General features: G+C 38.6%; 1 protein-coding gene across 5 annotated transcripts; it reads left to right on the forward strand.

Moving 5' to 3' along the window:
• Nucleotides 1–2,110: 2,110 nt before the first annotated feature.
• Etaa1 (ETAA1 activator of ATR kinase) lies at nt 2,111–16,793 on the forward strand. 5 transcript variants are annotated; one of them, XR_003849662.1, is made up of 7 exons: nt 2,111–2,424; nt 3,160–3,288; nt 3,535–3,611; nt 7,783–7,895; nt 8,140–9,944; nt 10,313–10,515; nt 16,406–16,539. XR_003849662.1 is itself a non-coding variant. In XM_029563926.1 (7 exons), the coding sequence occupies exons 1-7, from the start codon at nt 2,235–2,237 to the stop codon at nt 16,522–16,524; spliced, it is 2,070 nt and encodes a 689-aa protein (XP_029419786.1). In that variant the 5' UTR covers nt 2,111–2,234; the 3' UTR covers nt 16,525–16,793. The 5 variants fall into 5 exon arrangements, 4 of the variants coding, with proteins under 4 accessions (XP_029419786.1, XP_029419784.1, XP_029419785.1 ...); XM_029563926.1 differs by lacking the exon at nt 10,313–10,515 and having other exon boundaries at nt 8,140–9,452; nt 9,816–9,944; nt 16,406–16,793; XM_029563924.1 differs by lacking the exon at nt 10,313–10,515 and having other exon boundaries at nt 16,406–16,788.
• Nucleotides 16,794–18,191: the final 1,398 nt, after the last annotated feature.

Raw genomic sequence — 18,191 nt, forward strand, 5'->3', positions numbered from 1 at the left:
TGTCTCAGAGGCTAACAGTCTTGTCCCAGGTCCATAAGTGCCAGGCCATTCTGTTCTTGAGTATGCCCAGCTGCTGCACACTCATTCCCCACACCCGTTGCTGCATGTTACTCGTGGAATGCGGCCTAGGTCCCAAGATGGCACCCAGCAGCCCCTCAGTAGTCCCTTCTCTGTGACAAGTCCCACCCCTTGGAGGAACCAGACATCTGGGAGACACTTGGCTAAAAGTCAAAATATCCTTGGGACTGTTAGCAACATACTCTCTTTCAAAGGCCAAAAATGTGAAAAGTTTGGGAGCTTGTATCTAGCCCTTATAAGATTTTAGGGTTAATGAGGCTGGAGAGATGGCTTAGCAGTTAAGAGCACTGACTGCTCTTGCAGAGGACCCAGGTTTGATCCCCAGCACCCACATGGCAGCTATGAACCATCCTTAACTCCAGTTCCAGGGGAATGTGAAACCCTCTTCTGACCTTCACAGCATTGCACAACCTGGGTGCACTCACATACATGTGGACAATACACTCATACACATAAAATAAAAATAAAAATATTTTTAAAAAAATTTTAGGGTTACCTCTTCAGAGGGGGCATGTTAGTGTACCCAAAAGCCCCATAAAAATAATTAAATGAAAGAAGAAAAAAAAACTTAGAATTTTATTACTAATCTATTAAAGCACAATTGACCTTTGTTTTTGACTTTGTACTAGGACCTGAAGTTCCTAGGAAAAAAGCTGTGCTTACATTGAAAATTCTACACTGCTGATTGATTATGTGGCCCACATGTGTAATCCTGGAAAACTGTAGGCTGTGGCAGGAGGAGCTGTTCAAGCAAGTATGTTACATAACGATGATTAGGAGACCAGCATTGGCTACATACGACTGTTTTAAAAAGCTACAGGACTTTGTCATGTGGAGAACTGGAGCGTTGTAGATAAATATATATATATTCTTTTTGTTTGGTTGGTTTTGGATTTTGGTTTTTTTGAGACAGGGTCTTCCTATAGTCCCAGCTGGCCTGAAGCTATGTGGACCAGGCTGGCCTCAATTTTACAAAGATCCACCTGCCACTGCCTCCCAAGTACTGAGACTAAAGGTGTGTGCCACCATGCCCGGCAATAATAAATATTCTTTAGGTCTACCTTTAGTGTTGTAATGGGCCATGAATTGTCCACCTGTGTCAGATACCTGATCACACTTTTGACTATCAGGTAAAACCTCTGGAATGTATTAGCTGACTACCAGATTCCACCAAACAAAAGCTAAACACAACATCGTTTGCATCTAAAACCTATGTTTTAAAACCTACGTTTTCCCTGCTTTTCTGCAAACTGCCTACCCACCTAATGTCCCCACCAAAGTTCTAGACAAAAGGCTTCATTTGTCTTTCTTTTGCCCTGTAACTGTAAAAGTTTTGTGTAATTAGCCGGGTGTGGTGGAGCCTGCATATAATCCCAGCACTCAGGAGGCAGAGGCAGGTGGATCTCTATGAGATCAAGGCCAGCCTGGTCCACATAGCGAGTTCCACGGCAGCTGGGGCTACAGGGAGACCCTGTCTCAAAAAGACTCCCCCCTAAAAAAAATGTTTGTGTAATTGCTTTTATATTGAATCGGTTTTCTCTGGTCATGGTCATTACTATTTGGCTCAAAATAAACGCTGTGCTGTTCCACTGAGATGACAACTGTATTCTGCATGGAAAGTTTTTAAATTTATTAAATTTAAATAACGTTTCCTAACTTTTGGATTTTATAGTATGAGAAGCTACGATCAGCTCGATTCCTTCCTAATCTGTAGCTTTTATTTTCTCTCTTTAACGAATCCTAAAACACACCACCATCTGGGTCTGAGAAACGTGCTACTTCAGTTGTAAATTCAATAATGATCTGCCACTGCGTTTGCTTACCACCTTAACAAGTCCCAACCAGTTGGCCAGACCAGGAAGAATTGGAAGACAGACCCACCCCAGCAGACCCCGGTCATGCGGAGGCCCGAGCCCCCTGGCTCCGCCCCTCAGGCAGGCACAGCCCCGTAGCCCCGCCCCTCGGCTCCGCCCGCGGCCCGTAGCCCGGCCCTCAGCCCCGCCCCTCAAGCAGGCGCAGCCAATCGGCGGCAACCGCTTGCGCGGGCTCCGGCAGTGAAGATGGCGGGGATCGCCGGCCCGTTGGCGCGCCGTGAGGCCGCTGTGGCTCTTATCTGTGGTAAAATGTGAACGCGGCTGGCCCAGGGTGTCCGAGGAATGAGTCGGCGAAGGAAGCATGGAGACGGCTCGGCTCCGAGGAGCGCGCCGCGCGGGGCGGCGGCCGGGGACGCCCGTTGGTCATCGGAGCCGTGTTCCGGGCGGCTCAAGGAGGCCCGCGGCTCCAGGGCGGGAGCGCGGCCTTCGCGGCAGCCGCGCAGGGCGGCGGGCGGCGAGCGGAGCCCGCGGGGTGAGGAGAGCGGAGCGGAGCCTGGGGGCGGCGAGGCGAGAGGGGCCGGGGCAAGACCCTGAGACGCCGGGGGATGCGGCGGGAGCGAGGCCCGGTGCGGCCTGTGCGGCCCCCGCTGCCCCTGGGCTGTCTGTGGGGCAGGGTTGGGCCCCCTCGGCGACATCCCACCTCCTTTTGAAGAAGCGGGAACTTGCAAACCGAAGGCCCTTTGCTCGCCTGTAACTTTGGGGTTGCACTTTAAAGACTCCGGGTCAAGCGATCAGGCGCCCCGCCCTTCCTGAAGCGTCGGAAAGGGAGCTTCTGTTGGCTTGCATACTTTGCTGTCATAAAGCTACGTGGGGGTGAGCGGTAAATGCAAATTGTAAAAATGTTAGTAATGCCAGACAAAACTTAGCTAGAAATGGAGCACTGTTGCCATTTTGAGTAGTTACGTAGGTTAGGGAGTTGATGAAAGGAGCTGGAAAGTTGCATACCAGGTTCCTAAAGTCTAGAAGCCCAGTGATTGCAACTCAGTGGCTGGGTTATAAGTATACAATCATATGTTTACCACGTGTTAAAAAAATACTTTCCAGTTAGAACATGAAAGTTATTAAGTGCAAAGACATGTTTTTATTCTAAACGGGAAAATTTTATACCAGACGTAATTTTGTCTAAGCTGTTATTTGAGTTTGGGATGCTATGAAGTAAAGTAGTGCTTTCAAATGAAACCGCTTGTCGTTTTAATCATTTTTACAGAAAGGTTTGAAACGCCAACAGGAGTCCTGAAAATGGATTTTTCGTCCTGCACCTTCAGTTCTCCAAATGACCCAGATGGACAGAACGATATCTTCTGGGATCAGAATTCTCCAATGACAAAACAGTTAGGTAATTTGTTAACACTTTTATGTACACAGGTGTTTGATCAGTGAGCAGCATTTATAAATTTTTAGTTGTGTAAATCAGAAACTTTAATACAGTAGATTTTTTTGAGTTTTAAGTGATTTTGTCTCCAATATGTACGTGACAGTGAAGTCGTTTAAGTTTCATTGATTAAAATCCTTTTCTAAAAAGTGACAGCTTTTTAAAATTATTATTTATCTAAAATTTATAGAACTGTGTTTGTTTCTTTAGGTAAAGGAAGAAAAAAACAGATTTGCAGCACTGATAGTGATGAGATTTCAAATATTGTTAATCGTATTGCTCCTCAGGTAAATATGGCTAGTTTCATAGTTTATTTAAAAGTGAAGTTTCTGTGGTATGTTGCAACTGTGTGTTTCAGTCATACGCTAAATAATGTATTTACTGCAGCAAAGGTTACATTTAGCTTTTATCTTTAGTGCATATTTTGAAGAAAAAGCACAATATAAAATGGGTAATATCGTCAAACCTTGGTAACCATGGATTCCACACAGAACTGCGGAATCTGAAGTTCATTTTATAAAATGGTGTAGTTTTCTTATTTTTTGGTCTTTTTGATATAGGATCTCCCTGTAGCATCAACTGGGCCTGGAACTCACTATGTAGACCAGGATGGCCTGGAACTCACAGAGATCTGCCTGCCTTTGCCTTCTGATTGCTGGGATTAAACACACGTGCCACCCCACCAGGCAAAATGGTGTCGTTTTTGTGTGGTAACTTGTGCATATTCTGCCATGTACCTTATTTCTTTCTTTTTTTTTTTTTTTTACAGTGCTGGAGCTCAAATCCAAGGCTTCAAAAGTACTCTCTGCCACTGAGTGCTCCTCCAGCCCATTCTATATACTTTAAGTCCTCTTGAGTACTTACTCCTAACATAATGTAGTTAATTGTTACACTGTATTGTTGAGGGAATAACAAAGAAAATGTCCATATATGTCCAAACAGATGCAGGGTTGGGGGCGGGGTTGTTTTCGGTTTGTTTGTTTGTTTTTTTTTTTTACTGAATTTTTCAGTATGTGGTAGATTGATTATGGAACCTGTTCTTACTGAGGGCCAACTGTATATATTTTCCTAAGCAGATATTTTGTTTTAATTTTAGGGTAGTAATTTTCACCTAGTTTAATTTTACTCTTTAATGTATTTAACAGCATACCTTATTTTTCAAGTCACAGCTTGAATAAGTTAATAGGATAAGGCAATTGAAGTTTTGTTGTCTGTGCTTGCCATCTCTAGTACATCTCCTCATTGAAACTGCTTTTAGCATTCACTGGCTTATAAAATTTCAGACAGTAACTGGAATGAGCGCTGGGTTTATATGTGGTCCTCACACAGCCTCTTACGCTATGTGTCCTTGGTGAGTTACTACCTGTCTTGCTCTCTCAGTGGATCTTTATGAGGGTAAATTATAAGAAAAACTCAAAGTACAGAGTACTATAAATATGAGGTTTTAATTATGATTTAATTATTTACTGTAATAGACCCATCTTCAGAGGTTTGTTCACTTTAGGTTTTGTGGTCCTTAAGTCAGTGGTTTGGCCCAGAGGAGTCCAGTGACTCGCGTCGTATTTGTCACCTTAGCCCTGGCACTGTGAGTGATGAGCATGGGCCTAGTACTGAACCCTTCTGAGTTTCTGTACTTTTCTCTCTTTTCCTTATTTTAATTTTTTTCTTTTTACGTTTTTTAAATTTACTTTTTATTTTATGTGTACGAGTGTTATGCCTGCATGTGTGTCCCATGTCATGCAGTGCCCGCAGAAGTCAGAAGAGGGCATTGGATCTCCTGGAACTGGAGTTCCAGACAGTTGTTAGCCTCCATGTGGGTGCTAGGATTTGAACCCAGGTCTTCTGCAAGAGCAGCCAGTATACTTAACCACTGAGCCATCCCTCCAGCCCTTCTTTTTACATTTTTTAATGTGTGTATGTGTGAGTGCCTATGTGCTTCAGTACAAGTATGGACATAATAAGACAGTTTGCAGAATTTAGTCCCCTCTTTCCACCGTGTTGGTCCTAGGGAATGAGCTCAGGTCTTCAGGCATGGCAATAAGAGCCTTTACAATGCTGACCCACTTCGCCAGCCCTTTTCCTTAACAACCTTAAACTCAGAGGACATCTCGTTCTCGCTTAATGTTGTTGAAAAAATTGTAGTTTTCCTTAATATGTAATAAGTTGACCATATAGTAACTGTCCACGTACGGCAGTGGCTGAGAGTGAGGTTCTAAGGAATCCCCGTGTCCACAGAGAGAAGACAGGAAACGTGGCTTTTCTTTGTGGCTATAAGAATCTAAACACAGAAGCAGCGTGGTCAGCAGCTGCTGCTGCCAGCTCAGCACTCCTTGTTGCATTGTGTATCAGCGTTGGTTACTGAAGGAGTTTGTACTGTAATGCTGTTATAAGAAGTCTTCATTAATTGTGGGTGTCATATGAAAGAGGCCTAATAGGGACTGGAGAGATGGCTCAGTGGCTAAGAACACTCACTGTTCTTGCAGAAGCCCTGGGTTCAAATCCCAGCACCCACATGGCAGCTAACAACTGTCTGTAACTCCAGTTCCAGGGGTTCCGACAGGCTCTTCTGTCCTCTGTGGGCATTGCACGACGCAGATGCACTTACCTACATGCAGGCAATACATGGATACACATAAATAAAAATAGTAAATAAAATTTTTTTTAAAAAGAGGCCTAATAAAGTGCGGTTGAACTGCCAGCCTAAATAGAGATATAATGTTGATTATGTTATTGGATCTTTTACTTAAATGGCTGAAAATAGTGTATACATGGGAACTTCCATAAGAGAAAAGGTGCATTGAGATAAGTTTCTCTTTTTTTTTTTTTTGAGACAGGGTCTCTCTGTAGCCCCAGCTGGCCTGGAACTTGCTATGTAGACCAGCCTGGCTTCGATCTCACTGAAATCTGCCTGCCTCTGCTTCCCAAGTGCTGAGATCAGAGGTGTGTGCCACCACGCCTGACCGAGATGCTGAGACAAATGTGTTATTCGGTGTTTTCTGTTATGTGATTTTTTTTTCTCTTATTATCTTCAATTCGTCATTTTAATTTCTTCCTAATATTTTCAAGTTTCATGTGTTTTAAAGATATATACTTCTACATTGACCAGTCATTTGATTTTCTGCAGTGATAACTTCTAATATGTTGGTTTTTTTCATCTTTATACAACTTTGTACAGTATATACTCTTTAAGGTGAACTGAAGTAATATGTTTGGATACCTTATACGGCACCTAGAATGTAGTTAGAAATCAATACATTATGTAATCAGAAAGCCCCATGATAATATGAATCTGAGTACAGAAATTTGTCATAATCTAACTGAAAATTGGATGAATTTACACATGAGGACAGATTCCATAATTAAATGATTAGGAATATCATTTTCCTTAATTTAAGATTGTTCAAACAAGTAGGAAAATATTGACTGTAGAAGTGAACATAACTATTATATTGTAGAACTGAAGTCAAATAGATTCAGATGGGTGTTAAGAAAACTGCCTGTTGATTCTTTGAAGACTTGGGGTTTTTAAGTTTTAAGATTATGTTTGCTTTCTGTGTATATGCATTTGAGGAGAAAAAAGACAACTGTGTAAGTTGTTGACCTGCTGGACCATCTCCCTGACCCAGCATTTTCCTCCTACTGGGCACTGCTATACACTAAGCTATTGTAAAAAGAAGAGTACGTGCCTTTAACACCCTCTAGCCTAGTAATGTAATTTTTTTACGTTGTGTTGTATTTATGTTCTTCTTAGTTAATAAACAAAATTTCGTAAACTATTTGGTTCCCAATGTAGAACCCATTTGTGTGATTGAAACTGAAAAATACAGCCAAACAATTATGTAAAATGACTTGAAGTTTTTCTGCTCTTTTTGTTCCCCTCATTCTTGGTTTAGTTCTGACCTTGCTCTAAGATGTTTAATCTCTTCTGACTTTCCTTTGATCTGTGCCCTCAGTTTAAGTCAAATTAGATTTCCTAATTCTAGATAAAGAGTATATAATGATAAGGAAAATTGGAGAATTATGATACACAAAGAATTCTGTGTCTTTATTTTTACATCTGGTGTTTGTTTGTGCACACAGTTTGATTCTAATAGATCCCTTTTATGTGCTTATCAAGTCAAATGAATTATCAATTTTCCTTTTATAAAGTGCTCTTCTGTATGTGTATGATATTAAAGTGAACCTGCTAGGTAATTCACTTTTTCAAACCTGTTTTCTAAGAATAAGGAATTCCTACCTTTGGATACTTTTACCCCGGGAAACAAGTGGGTCTGCACTCCTGGCTTCTTCCTCGGTTCTCCAGCCTCTCGTCTGCTTTTGTTGAGTTACTTGGAGGAAAGTGACTCCAAGTAGCTTCTCTTCTCTCCTCCCCCATTCTCCTCTACCCACTTCTCTTTCTCTCCTTCCTTTCTATCTTTTTTTCTCATGGCATTTTTGTGTTTTTTCCCTCTTCCAAAGGATGAAAAACCAGTGACCAACTCCATGCTGGGTGTCTGGATTGGTGCCACTGCTATCCCTTGTACTCCCAGCATAGCAAAAGAAAAGACGAGACTGAAAGTCAGCTGTACAAGGTGAGTTCGAACTTGAGACTCTGTAATTCCATGAGGCAAATATTCTTAGTAATTTTGAACTTTTTGAATAAATCAAAATAATTAGAAAAATTTTCTTGGTTTTGACATGAACTTTTCTAGAGCTAAAGTCATTGTGATCTGAGAGTTAAGGATTTGCTGTTTTCATATACCAGGATATGTTAAATGAAATTTAATGGTTCTTAAAACATTTTTTAGTTATAATTTTTAAATGTTGTTTTACTAGGTTAAAAACACAAAATCGAGAAAAAGAACTTATGAAATTGGCTAAACAATTTGATAAAAATATGGAAGAGCTTGATGTGATTCAGGAGCAAAACAGGAGAAATGATTTTATTGAGACAACTTCAGAAGCAGGGAGTTTACATAACTGTAAAGATTACGTACAGATGGAATCATATGATGTTTCTGAAATTGATAGGGTTCTAACAAAGAGGCCAATAAAAAGAAACACCTGCATATCTGTGTCAAATGAGCAAAACGGTGGTCAGAAGCCATTTGACCAGACTGTTGAAGCAGCTTTTAATGCCATTTTTGATGGTTCTACTCAGATGTGTAGTGGACGGCTAAGCCAAGATGTGTCAGATTCTTTTATGAATAGTAGTAATACTACCTTTGGAAAGAAGAGTGCCTTGATAGAAGAGAAAGTCATTGCTAATGAAACTCTGGTCACTGAAAATCTGACAAATACCACTTCTCCAGAAAGGACTGCTGAAATGCCAAAATCATGTGTGGTTCCCTGCAGGGAGCCAGAAGCCTCTAGTAAACATATTGGTGGACTTACTGCTGGTGACTTTGAGGATGACTGGGAAAACTTACTAGGTAATGAACCTTTTATCATGCAAAATGCAGAAATCCCTTCTACAACTGCTCAGGTTACAGATCCAAAGGGAATTTGTGCCCTTGATAAATCAAGCAAATTACCATTCACTGGAAATAGAATGAGATGTGAGGAAGCTTTTCATAAAATTGTTACTGAAGATAAAATTCAAGATTGTGACATTGTAGCTGATTTCACAGAAGTGAAAGAAAATAATCATCGTCACTTTGTGTCTAACATACATGCTTCTGAGAAGACTGATTTGTACAAAAGAAATCCTCATGAACAAAAATATGAGATCAGTGTGAATCCATCTTTGAAAGCACCTGTTAATACTGACCCCTTTGATTCTACATCTCCAGGCATTAAAAACAGTGTTTTTAATCCAAATCAGGCTAATACATCAAAGCTTGATTCTGATTCTTTCTTTGATGATTGGAATGATCCATCATTGGCCAATGAAATGATTAAAGCATGCCATCAGTTAGAGACTACCTGGGGATCCGATGATGTAGATGATGATTTGTTATATCAGGCATGTGATGACATTGAAAGACTAACTCAGCAGGAAAACAAGGACAGCAGGGGGTCAGAAAGTATCAATAACAGTTCCAGACAGGGAGCCAGAAACACATCTACTGCATCTAAAAGAGGGAGTCATTTGGTACAATCAAAGCATCGGAATGTTGGTGAAACTTCAGTGCAAACATCTTTAACAGGTAACTCAGAAATAAGTAAATCAGTGAAAGTGGAGAAAAGGGAACTCTGTAGAGATTATCCCAGTGTTTTGAATACTACAACAAATTTGTCTGTGTGCTCCAAGAATCCAAATGTTCAGGTCAATAATCTGCATGCTCCAATACAAGTGAATAGCTCGAGATTAGTTCTTGCAGAAAGTCAAACTTCAAATGTTAGCTTGGGTAATATGAACATAGAAATTGCTACAGATAAGAAGTTGAGTACTCATCAGCTATCCCACAACATTCCAGAAGATGAGGTTCACAGTGGCCTTAACAAAATATTGTTTTCAAAATTTACATTTAAAAGGAAGAATTCTCAGTTAAATAAAAATTGCATAACAGGAAACATGCCTACTACCAAAGTCATACAATATCTGGGGGAAGAGTACACTGACAACTCATTGCTTGGAGAAGCTGATCAGTGGCAGTCTTCAGTAACATATTCTGAATCTTTGAAACAGTCTTCTAAAGGTATGTATGAAATAATTTTCTTTGAGACGTGTCATCTGAAAACACAAGTTACTTGTTTTACCTAAAATGTAAGACTGAAGCTAGTATCTGATAAAAGAGTCAATGCTGGTTGTGTTAGAATAATGAGTTTTTTGATCCTTTTTAAGTCTTCCAGTGCCTCCTTGAGATTTTCCATTTCAGTAAGCTCATTAAACCACACTTCAAAACATGTCTTGAAACTGTCCACCTTACTCTATTACTACCATCCTTACCCAAACTTAAATTTCTTGGTGAAATAACTAAATTTTCCTGCATGTCCCCTTTAGATTCTAATTGTCAAATAACAGAATAGTCATATTATGAGTCATATGAGCATACATTGCCTGCAGGTGTGTCGTGCAGTGTCCATGGAGGTCTGAAGACAGCATTGGAGCCCCTGGAACATGAGTTACGGACAGTTATTAGCTGCCATGTGGGTGCTGGGAACTGAACCCAGATCCTCTGCAAGAGTGGTCAGTGCTCTTCACCACTGAGCCATCTCTCCAGCCTCACAGAATAGTCTTTTATTGTTCTTCTTGAAAACCATTCTGTGGTAAGATGAAATCTCAATAGGATTTTGATTTGCATTTCCTTGACGGCTAAATATGTTGTACTTTTTGTCATGAATTCATTGGCTATTTTACTTCTTTGGAAGTGTGTTCATTTAATTTGCCATTTGTTCATTGGATTATCTGTTTCTTTGATGTTTAGTTTATTTATATGTGCTGGATATTAACCCCTGTTGGATAAGTACCTGACAAAGGTATTTCCCCATAATGTAGGTTCTCTCTTCACTGGGCTTAATAGTTCTTGTTCTGTACAAAACCTTTTTAATTTTATGCATTCCTGTTTTCCAATTCTGGCTCCTTTTTGTCCCTTGAGTGACTGGGGTCCTTTTTCAGAAAGTTCTTGCCTGTGCCTGTATTTTGAAGTGTTTTCCCTGTGTTTTTCAGTTGTTTATAAAATTCAGGTTTTACAATAATATCTTTGTTTTTTATAAAGGATAGGAGTCAGGGATCAAGTTTCAGTCTCTACATGTAGATACCTAGTTTTCCTAATACAGTTTGTTTAAAAGGCTGTCTTTAACGTGTTTTGGGGCCCTTAGGTAAGAGTCAGCTGCAGCTACATGCATTGATTTTTCTTTTCTCTTCCATTGATCAACATGTCTGTTTTGTGACAGTACCATGTTGGTCTTGTTACCTTGGCACTGTGATGTACCTTGAAATCAGTTTATTTTGATGCCTCCATCTTTGCTTATTTTTCTTAGGTAATTGGGGGTTTTGGTACTTCTCTATATAAATTTTAGAAATCTAAAGAATCATTGGAGTTCTGATGAGGATTTCATTGAATCTGTAGAGCACTTTTGGTAAAATGACCATTTTTCACAATATTAATAGTCCATGAACACTGGAAATGTTTCCATCCTCTAAATGTCTTCAACTTTTTTCTTTGTTCTGTAATTGTCATTGTAGAGGTCTTTCACCTCCTTGGTTAGGTTTGTTATAACCTAGAGTTTTGTTATTTGATTTCATCCTGATTTCTTTCTCTGCAAGTTTGATACTGAAATGTAGAAAAGCCACTAGTTTTTATATATTAGCTTTGTATATTGCTACTTTGCCAAAAATGTTTGTCATTTCTAAGAATTTTCCGGTGGAGTCTTTGGATCTGTTTATATGGTTAACAGATGCCTTGCCCATTTGTCTTACCTGTCTTTAGCTGTGGCTAAAAGTTCCAGCACTGTGTTGAGTAAGAGTCAAGAGTTGACATTTTAGAGGAGATACTTTCCATTTTTCAGCAGTATAATGTTAGATGTGGGTTTGTCACATATAGTATTTATTTATTTTGTTGAGGTTTGATACTCTGTTCCTAGTTTCTTTAGGGTTATTATGAATTTTGTTCAAGGCTTTTCCTGTATCTGTTAAGATGAATATATGAGTTTTGTCCTTGATTTTTATATATATGCTCTGAGCCATCCCTGAAATAGAATCAGCTTGATCTTGATATTGTCAGTGTTACCAAATTTGATTTGCCATGATCATCCAAGAGAGTTTTGATATCGAAATTATTACTGACTTTATAGAATAAATTTGATTTGATATATCCGGCTTTTATTTTTCATGAAGGCAACTCATAGTCATAAACTTCCCTCTTAGCACTGACTTAACTGTATCCCAAGGTCTAGGTAAGTTGTTTTCATTTTTACTTGATTTTAGGAATTTACACATTTCCCTTGTAATTTTTTTCAGTGATCATTGAAACTTTTTTCTATGTACATTTATTTGTATAATTTCTCTTACTGTTGAATTCTAAATTTTTTTCCATGTGATCTGATAAGAGAGGAAATTATGTCTTCTATTGTTGTTCTCATTGGTTGAGACTTTATGGCCTGTGTGTTACTGAAATTCCTTCTGGGAGGCACAAACTGGTTGGCCCCCTCCCACCATCCTTATGACAAACTGAGGTATAATTTCTCCAAACTACAGTTTGGGAAACTAAAAGTTTATTGGGGTTACTTACAGAGCAGTGGGCAAGGGGTTACTTACAGGAGTGTGGTGGCTCCTCCATCCCCACCCCAGGGCCGCACTGGAAAATCTTGGTCTCATGACTTTCCAGCAACCATCAAAAATGGTGAGAGCTCCTCCTGGTGTTTTCCGCTTAGGTATCCTTAGTCCCTCTCTCTGGTGCAACTTGGGTAGATTGGCTGGTTGGGAAGTGTGGCTGACTCTCCCTGCCCCTTTTGAGGGGTATCAACAGTCATGTTTGTGATGATCCTAAGCAAGTGGGTGCAGCCAAGCTTGACATTTGGAAGACAGTTTATGCCACACTGTGTAATCTGTTTTGGAGAAAGTTTTATGAGTTGCTAAAAGAATGTTTGTTCTGAAGTGGTTGAATGGCATATTCTGCATATGTCCATTAAATCCTTTTGATGCCTGTGAGCAGTTTAGCTCTGAAGGCTTTGTGCTGTTTAAAATGTTTTTCTGCCTGAATGGTCAGTCTACTAATGACGTTGAAATATTATGGTGTTAAAATTACCCCATTATTGTATCTGGACCTATGCATCTCTACACCCTTTGTGTCCAGAGACTTTTATTACATTTATTTTATTTTGGTGGGGTGGGAGTAGTGGGAGATGCACATCTGCCATGGATGGGGAGGTCAGAAGACAACTTCTGGGAGTCTGTTCTTCTACCATGTGTGTTCCAGGAATTGAACTCAGGTCCTCAAACTTGACAACAAGCACCTTTTTACCTGATGCGCCATCTTGCCTGCCCAAGAGATGTTTTTTGTTTTCTTTTAATTTTCAATTTTTCTCTGATAATTCTGGCTGACCTGGAATGGCTTATCATCTAGGCATACCCGAACTTTGAAATCCTTCTATTTTAATCTCCCTGAGTGTTGGGATTATCACACCCATCTTCATGATAGGGTATTCCCATTATTACTATGTGGTGAGCTGCTTACATTTTGACTTTGTCAAAAGCACTCCTGCTCGCTTTCAGATTCCTTTCGTATATTTTCAGTTTCATTCTGTGTATGTCAGCTGAGATTCAGCATGTAATTGGATCTTGTTTTATAATCCATTCTGGCACTTTATATCTTCTAATTGGAGAGTTATAAATCTTTATTTCAATTAAAAGTCTTATTTCTGGAACTCTCGTGCTTGTGTTCATCTTTCTCCCCTTCCCTGCATGGCATTCCCTTAGTATGATTGGCTGTCAGTGCTGACAGTGGCTACCAGCTGTTTTAGTTTATTTTCATCATTGAAGGTCTTTGTTCTTCAATTATAAAGGATAACTTTGCTGGATGTAGTAATCTTGGTTGACAGGTATGTTTTCAGATCTTGAGATACATCTGCCATGCTCTCTCTTGGTTTTAGAGTTTTTGCTGAGGGGTCTCTTGATCGAATTGCCTTTTCGTGGAAGTTGGTACCTCCCTCTGTCAGCTTTCAGTATTCTTTACCTAGATTTAGAAAAGTTTGTGCTTTAATTTTTATTGAATGGTGTTTTGTGCCATTGATCTATCTTAGTTCCCTTCTCTTATACTACAAATTCTTTGGTTTTGGTCTGTTAATTGTGTCCTAGAGATATTGCATGTTGTGGTCATGATTGATTGTTTACTTGGCTTTTTTCTTTCTTCCAATTCTTGTTGGAATATAACAATTCCTTAACTTTATCTTCAAGCCCTTAAATTCTTTGTCTTGAAGGATTTTCTGGGCATATAAAATGATGAGTATATATACCTCTTGATTTATTTAAATAGATGGAATTGCACAATATATGAAAGCTTAATTTTGCCAATCCTTAATATAGTGTACCTGTTAATTCCTGAAAATATGAATCCCATTAAAGACTAATCTCCATTTTTTTATAGATGAAAAACCTACCTTTCGATTTAGCACTCCTTCTGCTAGATTTATTGATAAGACTTTCTCAGTAAATACAGCCTCAGTGTTTCCTGTTGTTTCTACTCCCTTTTATGTCAGAAGCTACTCTCTTTGAATATTCTGAAAGCAAAACCCATTTAACTGTTAGTGGATTAAGGCCAGTTAGCCAGCTTGCAGGCTGTTTTTATATAAGTTGCTCACTAAAAGTATTTTTAAATTTTTTAAATGGTTTTAAAAAATACCAAAAAAACAAACAAACAACAACAAAAAAAAACTGCTGGGCGTGGTGGTGTATGCCTTTAATCCTAGCACTCTGGAGGCAGAGGCAGATGGATCTCCCTGAGATCAAGGCCAGCCTGGTCTACGTAGCAGATTCCTGGCCAACTGAGGCTACAGGGAGACCTCTCAAAAAAAAAAAAAAATTATTTGACTTCTGAGAATTCATAAATTCTTAGAGTTCTATTCAAACATAACGCCATCGTTTGTTTGCATATTGTGTATGACTTCTTGTGCTAAAATGGTAGAATTGAGCAATTTGAATAAGAATATTTTGCTATTAACATTTTTCTGGCCGTTTAGAGAAAAACAGTTACTGATTCTTGCACTTTAAAATAAAAAGGAAGATTCTCCAACTGCTTAATACCTTGCAGCAAGTTGACTTTTCTAAGTGTGTTTTTATTACAGATTGAGTTGAAGGACAAATGGGACTGGCTCTCTAAATCAGAATTTTATAGTGTGACTTCATGTCATTTGAGATTATTTTCCATATTATCAAGCTACTTTTAAAATTTTTTTAAAGATGCTATATTCTTTTGGACTTTTCTGAACTAGTAACCTGCTTTCATTCCTATAGTCAATTGACTGTAAACTGTGTATGTTCTGAGTGTTTTGTTTCTTAGCTTTGAAAGTAAAATATTAGTTAAGCTAATTATAAAGTATGTTTTGGTATTTCTTTGGAAGGGAAAATAGCTCAAGTCTAAGACAGCTAGCTTAGGAAACTGATCTAAAATAAACATTTCTTATCTTGAATATCCTCTCCATTTCTGATTATTCCAAGAAAGGAAGTAGATAGATATTTTGGGAAATGTCTCCATTTATTAACAAAAGAAATCTCTTAGAGCAAATTCTGTGGTTTCCTCATTTGATAATACAGATTCTTCTCTAAAAATCACTATTTACAACATGAGGTTTAAACATTAAATTCAAATAAATATGTATTAGGTTTATGGTCTTAAATTTTAGATGTTCTTTAAATGAGAGTAGTTTCTAATACAAAACTTCAACTTACTAATTTTATAGTGACTATCTTAAATTTTCTACAAAATATATTGTCCAAATAAAAGTCCAGTTTTTAACAGTGAGTTACAAATTGCCAGTTTCACATGAGAGACCTCATTTTAATCACTCAAAGATCTTTAGTGGCTGAAATGAAAACTTTGTGTCTCTGTTTAAGAAGAAAAGTGCTTATGAATATTTAATTTATTTTCACAGTTGTTTGGCATCTCTTCCTTTCCATTCTTTTCTTCTTTTTCCCTGAAGATGGTCTCATGTAGCACATGCTGGCCTTGAACTCAGTACGTAGCTGAAGATGTCCTTGATCTCCCACCTCCTTCACTGGAGGGTTGGGATTATAGGTATGCACCCCCACTCCCAGCTCTCATTTGAAGTAGATACCCAGTTTGATTCATTATAAAGTTTATATACCATTTAAAATCTCTTTATTTTTAAGATATATAAAGTCATAGGCTATATTAATTAGATGTCATCATCCACAATAATTGGCTAATATTCAAAAAACAATTTAATCAAATCAAGTTTTACCATACGTGAATGAGGGCATTAGTTAGTGATCATCGATCATCATTGGTTTTCTTTGGGGCTAGAGCATTATATCAACTACATCTGTACTTGGAAATCTTATATGTAATAGTCATGTGTGATTTAATAGCCAAACTAATCTCACAGGCCTGAATGATGAAAAAGCAGAAGTTAAGTCAGATACCCAGGGTTACTTTATAAGTTGTAAAATTAATTCATATGCTTTGTTTGATTTTTTTAGAGTATGAAGAGAAAAATAGAAAATATTCTCCTGAAGAAATTCAAAGAAAAAGACAGCAAGCACTATTTCGAAGAATGGCCAAAGCTCAGGCATCGTCTATAAATTCAGCTCCTGTTTAATTTCTTGTATGAAATTTTATTTAGAGGATTTAACTATCTATGATAGGATTTTTGCTCTTGATTTCTCTGTGAGAAATTTAATGCTGACTTACAAAGCATGGACTTCTACTTTATTATTTAATAAATCAGTGTTTAAAATAAAGCTTTTCCTTGGAGGTCTATGCAAATTTAATTTCATAAATGGTTTGAATTTCAGAATTTAGTAGTTATGTATGTACAGAGGAAAGTAATAATTATTTTAAACATAATTGCAGATGGTCATCAGACTTGGCAGCTATAATTTTCTGTAGGAAGTCTTTCTAATAATACAAAGTTTCAGGTGATTTAAGTAAAGCATAATTTGTTTTGAAGTTTCATTATTGGCAACTTGCCTAAAGTTTTTATGCATTTCCACATTTTAGTTGGTATTTCCATATTCTTGGTAGCTTTGCTGGAAAGTAAAAAACTTCCTTTTTTTAAAAAAAAAAAAGACATTATTTTCTATTACTAGCCAGAAGTAGTTTTGAATTTTAATATTTCTAAAATGTGATACAGTTTGAAAACTTTTCACTATTTCAGGTTAAACACTGATAAAAGAAGCCTAGGGGGAAAAATAGTCGTTAGTAAGTATGATACAGGATCATTAATGCTCAGAATTGACAGAAATGTGCCATCTGGAGACTGAAGTGATGACTCAGTGGTTAAGAGCACAGGCTACTCTTCGGGAGGACCCCGGTTTGGTTCCCCGGCCCTACGTGGCGGCTAACAACCCTCCCATAACTCCAGTTTCAGGGGTCCAGCACCCTCTCCTCACCTCTGCAGACATTGCATATGGGTGCATTTACATACATGCAGGCAATACACTCATACACATAAAAGAATTTTTTTTTTTAATGAAATGTGCCATCTGATCCAGCTTCATTGTTCTGGTATAAAACAATTCAGGCCATCCTCCCTCCCTCTTTGCGATTTATGTGTGGGTGTGTGTGGTATGTGTTTTAAGGTCTTGCTATGTAGCCAAGGCTGTCCTTGAAATCTATCACATAAGCTGACCCCAAACCAACAGTGATTCTTCTGCCTGACTCAATGTGCAGTGCAGATGTGTGCCAACATGCTGTTATTTTAAGTCTTGTCAGGCCTTTCTCCCTGTTATAGCTGGTGCAACACTGTTGAACAACTACACAAAGCATGACTGAAAACCATGGAGATCTTGTAGAAATCTGGAGATTTTACATCCATAAAATCAGAATTTGGACTTTGAACTAGTCATTTTTATTTTTTTCTTCCAAGGGCAGATATAGGAAATCTAGCCCCAAAGGCAAGCCCTGCTAATGTGATTTTTTTTTAAGTAGAGTTTTTTAAATCAGTTCATTAAGACAGTGGCTCACAAATAGAAAACATAAGCATCCAAACTGATCTGAATGACACAGTGGGAAAAATTGTTCATTGTGAAATCAGACTTCCTCCTAACAGAAGAGCCCATCATCAAAGGAGAGGGGCACAGTGCTGTGACAGGGCTTGCATTTGCACCTGGGTTTGGGAGTTTTGATAATCGGGTGTTCAAAGCCTTGCTGAAGGCTCATGGCCAGCAATTCATGGCAAATGTACTTACACCAGCAAGATGGTTGTGACCCCAAACCCTGGGCAGTGACTGGCATACATGACGACCTAGGAGCACTTCTGTGGTC

This window comes from Nannospalax galili, unplaced genomic scaffold (assembly GCF_000622305.1).
Source record: "Nannospalax galili isolate Female #2095 unplaced genomic scaffold, S.galili_v1.0 scaffold576, whole genome shotgun sequence".
NCBI classification, from domain to species: Eukaryota; Metazoa; Chordata; class Mammalia; order Rodentia; family Spalacidae; genus Nannospalax; species Nannospalax galili.

Bases quoted from the DNA above. Each gene is read 5' to 3' on its own strand.
- Etaa1 (XM_029563924.1), top strand. From the start codon at position 2,235: ATGAGTCGGCGAAGGAAGCATGGAGACGGCTCGGCTCCGAGGAGCGCG. The intron at 3,289-3,534 runs GTAATTTGTTAA...TTGTTTCTTTAG, and splicing joins TCCAATGACAAAACAGTTAG to GTAAAGGAAGAAAAAAACAG. The intron at 7,896-8,139 runs GTGAGTTCGAAC...TTGTTTTACTAG, and splicing joins CTGAAAGTCAGCTGTACAAG to GTTAAAAACACAAAATCGAG.